At 44.4% G+C, this 12,224-nt stretch overlaps 1 protein-coding gene across 4 annotated transcripts in view; it reads right to left on the reverse strand.

Moving 5' to 3' along the window:
* LOC115152168 (inositol 1,4,5-trisphosphate receptor type 2) overlaps positions 1-12,224 on the reverse strand; it is a 166,753-nt gene that overhangs the window by 39,806 nt on the left and 114,723 nt on the right. For all 4 annotated transcript variants that reach the window (XM_029696739.1, XM_029696737.1, XM_029696741.1 and 1 more), the window contains one exon: positions 1,468-1,643. In XM_029696739.1, the coding sequence (XP_029552599.1) occupies positions 1,468-1,643 (176 nt within the window). The remainder of the gene's footprint in view (positions 1-1,467; positions 1,644-12,224) is intronic.

Below are 12,224 nucleotides of genomic sequence, written 5' to 3' on the forward strand. Positions count from 1 at the left end.
TCATTAGCATTTAGTTAGCATTCTCAATGGGATCTTAAATGTACTTGTTAGCATTGCTAACCTTCGGATTACAGAGTATCAGTGGGGTTTGAAAACAGCGCCCCTTGTGCCAAACTGGGATATTCGGTAATGAACACAAGGTCGGTATGAAGGCATGATAATCTGGATACCGCCCAATCCTAGTACACTGTACATTTACTTAAAAATATCTTGTCCGTATTTTACTTTTCTGTACTTTTTGCAAACAAATTGCCTCTTGGCAATAATAAAACCTCTATAATAGAATTCATTAATAACAGTAATTCTTATTTCCTGCCGTACACTACCAAAACCGGGAGCATCCCAGCCGTAGAGGGGTTGGGGTTAAGGGGTTTACTTTACTGACTTTATTGTCCCCATGGGGAAAATTAGTTGCAGTGTCATGTACGTTTAAAGTGTCATTTAAATAACAAAACAAATTGACAATACAACTTTCATAACAGTTACATACCAATAAAAAGAGACTAGCCTGCTGGCCTTACTGGGTGGATAGGAACATTAGCCTGCTGGCCTTACTGGGTCGATAGGAACATTAGCCAGAGCTATTTAGGAGGGATATCACACCTGGCACAAATGATTGTCTAGTTGTGTTTTTCCTGCCGAGGGGGTGCCCTATACCTGCGCCCACAGGGGAGCAGTTCAAAGTCCGGGTACAGGGGGTGGCTTGGGTCTAAAATGATTTTGTGAGCCTTGCGGAGGGCCCTGACCTTAAAGATCTCATCCAGACCTGTCTGTTTGACTCCAAGTACCTTGCTTGCTGTGGTGATAATCCTTCTCACCAAATTTCTCTGGCTGACAGTGGAATTGCAAAACCAACAAACAATAACAGTTGAAATACTCTCAATTAAAGATGTATAAAACAGAGTCAGTATAGTACAATTAACATTAAAAGATCCCAGCTTTTTCATAAAGTACAGTCTCTGTTGGCTCTTTTTGTAGATCAGGTCTGTACATTTACACCACTGAAGCTTATTGTCCAAGAGGACACCCAGGTTTTTGTATTCCTCTACAATCTCTATGTTCTGACCTCTGATAGATGTTGCAGAGGTAGGTGTTGTACGCTTCCTGAAGTCTATGCACATCTCTTTGGTCTTATTGGAATTGAGGACCAAGTGTGATTCGTCACACCACTCTACAAAGTAATTTAGGACCGGGCCATGATGTTCCTCGTCATCATGCAACAGTGTCATCAGCGACACTGCCTTGATCAGCGAACTTAACAAGGTGCCTGTCAGGATGGCGTAAAGTGTCTTGCTCATAGGCACACCGACAGTAGGTAGCACATGGGATATTGATGCTAGCAAACCTCCGGCTGCCGGCTAACTCCCACCAGATTTACCCCATCTGCCCTGAGATTCGAACCTAATACACTGCCCGCCTCTCTAACATCAAGGATATCATCACCCTCGGTAACTCTACTGTACTTACGTTGGCGGCGCCCAGTAACAAAAGGGTGGGGTCCAGGCCCAGTGTGTAGATGGAGCGCAGTATGACAGAGACCAGGAAGGGCCGGACACTCCCTGGTTTGGGAAGGATGAAGAGCATGGTGGTACACACCACCAACGCCACCCACAGCAGGATGGATACAAAGGGGGGCAGGATGCCTGGGGATGAGGTATACAAGCAAATGTCAACAACAACAAAGACAGATTAAGACATTAGCGCTGTTCAAAGAGGTGGCATTTGGATTCATGTATTATGCAACAGAGCTGAGTGCTTCATTATAGCCTGGTCCCAGACCTGTTTGTGCCGTCTTGCCAGTTGGGGACAAGGCTATAGCTAAGATGCAACTGCCAACTGGCTAGACAACACAAGCAGATCTGGGACCAGGATAGCACTTAGCTACACTTGGCGCAACACTATGTTCTCTTTAGGCTCTGCCTCGCTCTCTCACAATGGGCATGTCCCAGTGACCCTCGTGCCCCTGTTAAATTCTGTCTTCTACTTACCACGCAAACCAACGTTCAGTATGAGTATCACACACGTGGTCATGCAGCAAACGCCATACAAGATCGGGACTTTCTCGCATCGTGACCTACCTAGTGCATTTTACATTTTAGTCATTTAGCAGACGCTCTTATCCAGAGCTACTTACAGTAGTGAATGCATACATTTCATACATTTTTCATACATTTTTCTCCCCGTACTGGTCCACCGTGGGATTCGAACCCACAACCCTGGCGTTGCAAACACCATGCTCTACCAACTGAGCCACACGGGACTACTATCATGACATACACAATCATGTCACAAGCACGCTTTAGCCTTTCCCCAAGAGGAACTGGCTGCAACTCACTAGTGGGTACCAGAGCCACTTGAGACCCTTTGGGAACTACTGGATCATGCTCATTAGGCACCACATGGAAGAAAGACTAACCAACAGGTAGGGATTACCTGAAATTGTCCAATGAGAAACGCTTGTTTTCATGTTCTGCTTGAAAATAAAAAAAACGATACCCCAATTTCGTGATAGCCAATAGGTAGTTACAGCTTTGTCCCATCGCTGCAACTCCCGTATGGACTCGGGAGAGACGAAGGCCGAGAGCCATGTCTCCTTTGAAACACGACCCCGCCAAGCCGCACTGCTTCTTGACACACTGCTTGCCTAACCCGGAAGCAACAGGAATCACTAGAACGCGATGGGACAAGGACATCCTGTCCGGCCAAACTCTCCCCTAACCTGGACGACGTTGGGCCAATTGTGCACCGCCTCATGGGTCTCAGAGACAACAGGGGTTCAAGCTGTAGAACCCAGGTCCTACATTTGAATATAAAAAATTGATTTTATCAAACAAAAATATGCTACATTTTATCTCTGGGACCCTCAGGATGACAAATCAGAGCAAGATTACTGAATGTAAGTACATTATTTACCATCAAAGGTGAATGTATCAAACCAGTTGCGGTGATACGTTTTTTGTTGTTGAGCACTCTCCTCAAACAATTGCATGGTATTTTTTCACTGCTATAGCTACTGTAAATTGGACAGTGCAGTTAGAATAACACGAATTTAAGCTTTTTGCCCATATAAGACATGTCTATGTCCTGGAAAGCTTGCTGTTACCTATGTCATGCTAGTCACATTAGCGTAAGTTAGCGCACGTTAGCATCAACCATCCCAGTATAGGGACACCGATCCCGTAGAGGTTATATCCTGTTGAGGCCAGGGGCAGTATTGAGAATTTTGGAAAAAAATATGTGCGCATTTTTAACTGCCTCCTACACCAACTCAGAAGCTAGAATATGCATATTATTGTTTAGGTTTGGATAGAAAACACTCTGAATTTTCTAAAACAGTTTGAATGGTGTCTGTAAGTATAACAAAACTCATATTGCAGGCAAAAACCTGTGAAAAATAGATTAAAAAAAATGAGAATTTTGTGACTGTACTATTTAGTGTCATTGTTTTAAAGATACCACAGTGAGAAAGGATTCAGTTCGCAACTCCTACTGCTTCCACTAGATGTCAACGATCTTTAGAAAGTTGTTGGAAGCATCTGTCATGAATACAGACCGAATTAGAAAGCTTACAAGTTGACACGTCATCACTTCATTTTTTGCGCTTGCGCATGAATCTGAGAAGAGTGCCTTTGTCATTATCGTTTATTCTAGACACTTGATAGGTTGTGTGAAAATATTACTGATGTTTACTGATGTTTCACGTTAAAAATGGACCAAAAGATTAATGCTAAACAACGTTTGACATGTTTAAACAAACGTAAATAGATTATTTACTAGGTTTTCTTTAGCTTTTCGACGTGACTTTACACTGCCCACCTCATTTTGTGGGAGCCTACTGAACGCTAACTATTTGGACATAAATTATGAACTTTGTCAAAAGAAACCACATTTGTTCTGGACCTGGGATCTCTGGCAGCGCCTTCTGATGGAGATAATCAAAGGTAAGGGGATATTTAGAATGTTATTATCGATATTAGATGATGCTAATGCTAACGGTATAGCTTAGCTTAGCTTAGCATATAGCTTATTGTTGTTAGCATAGTACCCAGTTTATGCAAAATGTGATTTCCCAGTAAAGTTATTTTGAGATCTGGCCATTCGGTAGCAATTACGAGATGATAATATATTATTCTTTGAATGACAATATTATAATTTACCAATGTTTTCGAATAGTAATTCCGTGATTTGTAATGCTGGATTCACTGGGTGCATTCGAGCCGAAAAAAATTCTGAATTTCACCGCGACTGTAAATGCTGTTTTTGGATATAAATATGAACTTGATGGAACTAAAAATGCATGTATTGTATAACATAATGTCCTATGAGTGTCATCTGATGCAGATTGTCAAAGGTAAGTGCATAATTCTAGCTAGTTTTCTGTCTGTTGATGCCCTTCTTTGAATTGGCTAAACATTACACGCAGCTATTGTCAATGTACTCTCCTCACATAACCTAACTTTATGCATTCTCCGTAATGCCTCTGAAAATCGGACAGCGTGGTTAGATTTAGGAGATATATCTTTCAAATGGAGGAAAATAGTTGATTATTTGATTTTTTGAAATGATTACTCTTGCAGTTTTGAATTCCCCGCCATGGTCACATGACAATGAATCCCAATACCGGGATAAGATCGGGATAAGATCCTCAACAGGTTTTAATAAGATTATTTCATTCATTCAGATCTAGGATGTGTTATTTTAGTGTTCCCTTTATTTTTTTGAGCAGTGTGTGTGTATGTATATATATATATATATGATGTCTGGTTGTCTTGTAGGCCTGCCTTACAACAGGCCTACAAGCCCTCAGTCCAGCCTCTCTCAGCCTATTGTGGACAATCTGAGCACTGATGGAGGGATTGTGCATTCCTGGTGTAACTCGGGCAGTTGTTGTTGCCATCCTGTACCTGTCCCGCAGGTGTAATGTTCGGATGTACCGATCCTGTGCAAGTGTTGCTACATCAGCTGTCCGTCCTGTCTCCCTGTAGCGCTGTCTTAGGCGTCTCACAGTACGGACATTGAAATGTATTGCCCTTGCCACATATGCAGTCCTCATGCCTCCTTGCAGCATGCCTAAGGCACGTTCATGCAGATGAGCAGGGACCCTGGGCATCTTTCTTTTGGTGTTTTTCAAAGTCTGTAGAAAGGCCTCTCTAGTGGCCTAAGTTTTCATAACTGTGACCTTAATTGCCTACCGTCTGTAAACTGTTAGTGACTTAATGACCGTTCCACAGGTGCATGTTCATTAATTGTTTATGGTTCATTGAACAAGCAAGGGAAACAGTGTTTAAACCCTTTACAATGAAGATCTGTGAAGTTATTTGGATTTTTCCAAATTATCTTTGAAAGACAGGGTCCTGAAAAAGGGGCATTTCTTTTTTTGCTCAGTTTGAGGTCCCACAGAGCAAAAACCAAGAAATGAGGTCGAAGGAATTGTCCGTAGTGCTCCGAGACAGGATTGTGTCAGCACAGACCTGGGGAAGGATACCAAAACATTTCTGCAGCATTGAAGGTCCCCAAGAACTCTGACACCCCAGAGTTCCTCTGTGGAGATGATATAACCTTCCAGAAGGACAACCATCTCTGCAGCACTCCACCAATCAGGCCTTTATGGTAGAGTGGCCAGATGGAAGCCACTCCTCAGTAAAAGGCACATGACAGGAGTTTGCCAAAAGGGACCTAAAGGACTCTGACCATGAGAAACAAGATTCTCTGATCTGATGAAACCAAGATTGAGCTCCTAGGCCTGAATGCCAAGTGTCATGTCTGTTTTTCAGCGGCAGGGAATAGGAGACGATTCGGGATTGAGGAAAAGCTGAATGGAGCAAAGTGAAGACATATCTTTGATGAAAACCTGCTACAGACTGCTCTGGACCACAGACTGGGGAGATGGTTCACCTTCCAACAGGACAAAGAACCTAAGAACACAGCCAAGACAACGCAGGAGTGGCTTCGGGACAAGTCTCTGAATGTCCTTGAGTGGCCAACCAGAGCCCGGACTTGAACCCAATTGAACACCTCTGGATCGACCTGAAAATAGCTGTGCAGCAATGCTCCCCATCCAACCTGACAGAGTTTGAGATGATCTGCAGAGAAGAATGGGAGAAACTCCCCAAATACATGTTTTCCAAGCTTGTAACGTCATACCAATGAGAATGAGAAAGAGGCGCTGAGAAAGAGGTGCTGGCAGTAAAGTGGGCTGCAGAAAGCCTGCGGCGCCACTTCACCCTCATCAGTGACCATGCTCCACTCCACATGCTCCACTCCACCTAGATGCATAGGGCTAAAGAGATGAACGCTCTAGTGATGCGGGAGTTTTTGAATCTCCAATCGTTTCACTTTGACTAAAAACACAGATCACGGAAGAAAATGGGAAATGTGGATGTGTTATCCCGCATGCATGCCTATTTTGCTAAGGCAGCCCGTCCTAGGGGGGTCGAAGGTACAGGGGAGATGTGTGGCAAAGAAGGGGGGGTGAGTGATAAATGGCAGATATGTGAGGGGAGAACTAATAAAAGGGCTCTGCCCTCACTAAAATGGCCACCCCGACCAGAACTACAGATCACAAAATGTCTGACTGCCAAAAACTACAATCCCCATAAGCAAGGGGAACGCTCGGAAGGTGGGGCCGACCCAAATCAAATTTATTTATATTGCCCTTCTTACATCAGCTGATATATCAAAGTGCTGTACAGAAACCCAGCCTAAAACCCCAAACAGCAAGCAATGCAGGTGTAGAAGCACAATGGCTAGGAAAAACTCCCTAGAAAGGCCAAAACCTAGGAAGAAACCTAGAGAGGAACCAGGCTATGAGGGGTGGCCATTCCTCGTCTGACTGTGCCGGGTGGAGATTATAACAGAACATTGCCAAGATGTTCAAATGTTCATAAATGACCAGCATGGTCAAATAATAATTATCACAGTAGTTGTCGAGGGTGCAACAAGTCAGCACCTCAGGAGTAAAGAGTATCATTGAGAGTATCTCTACCGCTCCTACTGTCTCTAGAGAGTTGAAAACAGCAGGTCTGGGACAGGTAGCACGTCCGGTGAACAGGTCAAGGTTCCATAGGCAGAACAGTTGAAACTGGAGCAGCAGCACGGCCAGGTGGACTGGAGCCAGCAAGGAGTCATCATGCCAGGTAGTCCTGAGGCATGGTCCTAGGGCTCAGGTCCTAGGACCTAGGTCCTAGGAAAGAGAGAATTAGAGAGAGCATACTTAAGTTCACACAGGACACCGGATAAGACAGGAGAAATACTCCATGTATAACAGACTGACCCTAGCCCCCCGACACATAAACTACTGCAGCATAAATACTGGAGGCTGAGACAGGAGGGGTCAGGAGACACTGTGGCCCCATCCGATGATACCCCGGACGAGGCCAAACAGACAAGATATAACCCCACCCACTATGCCAAAGCATAGCCCCCACACCCGCAGATAAGGGGTTAAGACAAACCAGGAAGAGAGAGACCAAGGAGCTGGGGATCTGTGAACCATAGAGAAAGAGACATTTTATATCGGCTGGATTTACCGTGTATGACCTGGACTGTTTGGACTTACCTGTTGGCGTTTAGACCTGGACCTACTGAGAATCCAATTCGTGTCCCGAACCCTGCTATCCTTGACCACACCTGCAGCCTGGGTGGAGAATCCACCATACAGGTACTGTCCTGTTTGAAAGAACTCTCATTCAGGGGTGCTTTTTGGTGACCCGAGCATTCTTCTCCTTAGCCCTATGCATATGGGTGAGTGGAGCATGGTCACTAATGAGGGTGAAGTGTCGCCTTAGCAGGTAGTATTTCAGGCTTTCTAGAGCCCACTTTACTGCCAGCGCTTCTTTCTCAACGACTGAATAGTTGGTCTCCCGTGGTTCCAGCTTCCTGCTTTATAACAGCATGGGGTGTGTTCTACCTCTTGGGAGAGCGCGGCTCCCAAGCCGACCTCTGAGCGCAAGTTCGTTGTTCAGATGGATGCCTCAAAGTCTGGTACCACCAGCACTGGATTACAGCAGAGAGCCTCCTGTAATGTTCTAAATGCTTTGGTGGCCTTTTCATCCCATGTTTGGCCCTCTGGCTCTAGTCATGTCGGTGAGTGGGGCGACCACTGTGGCATAACTTGGGATGAACTTCCGGTAGTAACCGGTAAACCCTAGCAAAGCTCGAACCTGCTTCTTATTTACTGGTTTCGGCCATCCTCGAATTGCCTAGACCTTCTTAAGTTGGGGTTTGATTAACCCTCTTCCCATGGTGTATCCCAGATACTCGGTTTCCTCTAACCCCAAGTAACACTTGGCAGGGTTCGCCGTGAGCCCTGCCTTCCTAAGGGCATCTAGCTATGCCTCTACCCGGGGTACGTGGCATTCCCAATCTGGGCTGTAAATCCTCACGTCATCTAACTAGGCTGCGGCGTAAGCTCGGTGCGGTTTTAGGACTTGGTCCATTAGCCGTTGAAAGGTGGCTGGGGCCCCGTGTAAGCCAAATGGCATGACAGTGTATTGAAACCATCAGGGGTTGCAAAGGCTGTCTTTTCTTTGGCTCTGGGGGTCAGAGGAATTTGCCAGTAACCTTTGGCTAGGTCCAGGGTCGTAATGTACCGAGCTTTACCAATTTTCTCCAATAGTTCATCTACTTGGGGCATGGGGTAGGCATCAAACTTGGAGATTTCATTTACCTTCCGAAATTTATTACACAACCGCTAGGAGACCATCACAATTGGGCTAAACCACTCAATATGTGACTCTTCAACCACTCCATGTGCCAACATTTTCTCAGTTTCTGCTCTAATCACAGCTTGTCAAGCATCGGGTACCCGATATAGCCTCATGCTCACTTTTCTCCCTGGTAGGGAAACAATATCATGAGCCATAACCTTCATTCGGCCTGGTATCCCTGAAAGCACATCTCTGTTTTTCTGGATCAGGGTCTTCTGGTGCTTGTGCTGGGGACAGAGTATTCCAAGATTATTTCATTCATTCAGATCTAGGATGTGTTATTTTAGTGTTCCCTTTATTTTTTTGAGCAGTGTATATATATATATATGTCTCTTTCTCTATGGTTCACAGATCCCCCAGCCCCTTCTCTCTCTTCCTGGTTTATCTTGGTCCTTTATTCCTTTATCTGTGGGTCGGGTCCACCTTCCGAGCGTTCCCCTTGCTTCTTGGGATTGTAGGTTTTGGCGGTCGGCCAATTTGTGATCTGTAGTTCTGGTCGGGGTGGCCATTTTAGTGAGAGGGCAGAGAACGTTTATTAGTTCTGCCCTCACATATCTGCCATTTATCACTCTGCCCCCTTCTTTGCCACACACACACACACACACACACACACACACACACACACACACACACACACACACACACACACACTCCCACTCCCTACCAGTCAAAAGTTTTAGAACACCTGCTCATTCAAGGGTTTTTCTTTATTTTGACTATTTTCTATAAAACTATCAAATAACATATGGAAACATGTAGTAACCAAAAAAGTGTTAAAAAGATCAGAATATATTTAATATTTGAGATTCTTCAAATAAGCCACCCTTTGCCTTGATGACAGCTTTGCACGCTCTTGGCATTCTCTCAACCAGCTCCATGAGGTAGTCATCTGGAATGCATTTCAATTAACAGGTGTGCCTTATTAAAAGTTCATTTGTGGAATTTCTTTCCTCCTTAAAGTAATGATGGTCTGTTGTTTCTCTTTGCTTATTTGAGCTGTTATTGCCATAATATGGACTTGGTATTTTACCAAATAGGGCTATCTTCTGTATACCACCCCTACCTTTTCACAACACAACTGATTTGCTCAAAAGCATTAACCTCTCTAGGGGGTGTGGGACGCTGCCGTCCCACCTGGCCAACATCCAGTGAAATTGCAGAGTGCCAAATTCAAAAACAGAAATACTCATTATAAAAATTCATGAAACATACAAGTGTTATACATCGGTTTAAAGATTAACTTCTTGTTAATCCAACCACGGTGTCAGATTTCAAAAATACTTTACGGCCGAAAGCAAACCATGCGATTATTTGAGAACAGCGCCCGGCAGACAAATCATTACAAACAGTAACCAGCCAAGTAGACGAGTAACAAAAGTCAGAAATAGCGATAAAATGTATCACTTACCTTTGATGATCTTCATATGGTTACACTCACAAGACTCCCGGTTACCCAATAAATGTTTGTTTTGTTCGATAAAGTTCCTCTTTATATCCAAAAACCTCCGTTTTGTTAGCGCGTTTTGTTCAGTAATCCACTGTCTCAAACAACATCCGGTGAAATTGCAGAGCGTGAAACTCAACATAACAGAAATTCTCATAATAAACATACATAAAAAGATACAAATGTTATACACCAGCTTAAAGATAAACTTCTTGTTAATCCAATCGCTGTGTCAGATTTCAAAAAGGCTTTACGGCGAAAGCAAACCATGCGATTATCTGAGAACAGCGCCCAGCAGACAATTCATTACAAACAGTTAGCAGCCAAGAGGAGTAACAAAAGTCAGAAATAGTGATAAAATGTATCACTTACCTTTGATGATCTTCATATGGTTGCACTCCCAAGACTCCATGTTACACAATAAATGTTTGTTTTGTTCGATAAATTCCCTCTTTATCTTCAAACAAAAACCTGGTGCGTTTTCAGTAATCCATTGGAACAAAGCGCGGTCACAACAGACAGACGAAAAATATAAAAAGTACCATAAAAGTTCATAGAAACATGTCAAACGATGTTTATAATCAATCAGGTTGTTTTTGTCATAAATAATCGATCATATTTCAACCGGACAATAGCGTCGTCAATAGAAAAGGAAAAACAAGAAAGGCACGCTCCCGGTCACGCGCAGGACTCATGTCTGGAATTTTCCTCTGTCATCTCATTGAAAGTGGTGTTTCTCCCTCATTTTTCAGAGTAAAAGCCTGAAACAATGCCTAAAGACTGGCCACATGTAGTGGAAGCCATAGGGATCGTGAACTAGGTCATAAGTCTTTGTATGGTGGATAGGCTTTCAATGGAAAACAGGCATTTCTAAATAATAGCACATCCTGGATGGATTTTCCTCAGGTTTTCGCCTGCCATATCAGTTCTGTTATACTCACAGACATTATTTTAACAGTTTTGGAAACTTTACAGTGTTTTCTATCCAAATCTACCAATTATATGCATATCCTATCTTCTGGACCTGAGTAGCGGGCAGTTTACTTTGGGCACGCTTTTCATCCAAAATTCCGAATGCTGCCCCCTACCCCAGTGAGGTTAATATTAAATACTTTTTTTTTACATAGTTGAATGTGCTGACAACAAAATCACACAAAAATAAATCAATGGAAATCCAATTTATCAACCCATGGCGGTCTGGATTTGGAGTCACACTCAAAATTAAAGTGGAAAACCACACTACAGGCTGATCCAACTTTGATGTAATGTCCTTAAAACAAGTCAAAATGAGGCTCAGTAGTGTGTGTGGCCTCCACGTGCCTGTATAACCTCCCTACAACGCCTGGGCATGCTCCTGATGAGGTGGCCGATGGTCTCCTGAGGGATCTCCTCCCAGACCTGGACTAAAGCACCCGCCAACTCCCGGACAGTCTGTGGTGCAACGTGGTGTTGGTGGATGGAGCGAGACATGATGTCCCAGATGTGCTCAATTGGATTCAGGTCTGGGGAACGGGCGGGCCAGTCCATAGCATCAATGCCTTCCTCTTGCAGGAACTGCTGACACACTCCAGCTACATGAGGTCTAGCATTGTCTTGCATTAGGAGGAACCCAGGGCCAACCGCACCAGCATATGGTCTCACAAGGGGTCTGAGGATCTCATCTCAGTACCTAATGGCAGTCAGGCTACCTCTGGCGAGCACATGGAGGGCTGTGCGGCCCCCCAAAGAAATGCCACCCCACACCTTGATTTACCCACCGCCAAACCGGTCATGCTGGAGGATGTTGCAGGCAGCAGAACGTTCTCCACGGCGTCTCCAGACTCTGTCACGTCTGTCACATGTGCTCAGTGTGAACCTGCTTCATCTGTGAAGAGCACAGGGCGCCAGTGGCGAATTTGCCAATCTTGGTGTTCTCTGGCAAATGCCAAACGTCCTGCAGGGTGTTGGGCTGTAAGCACAACCCCCACCTGTGGACGTCGGGCCCTCATACCACCCTCATGGAGTCTGTTTCTGACCGTTTGAGCAGACACATGCACATTTGTGGCCTGCTGGAGGTCATTTTGAAGGGCTCT

The sequence above is a fragment of the Salmo trutta genome, chromosome 17 (assembly GCF_901001165.1).
Source record: "Salmo trutta chromosome 17, fSalTru1.1, whole genome shotgun sequence".
NCBI lineage: Eukaryota > Metazoa > Chordata > Actinopteri > Salmoniformes > Salmonidae > Salmo > Salmo trutta.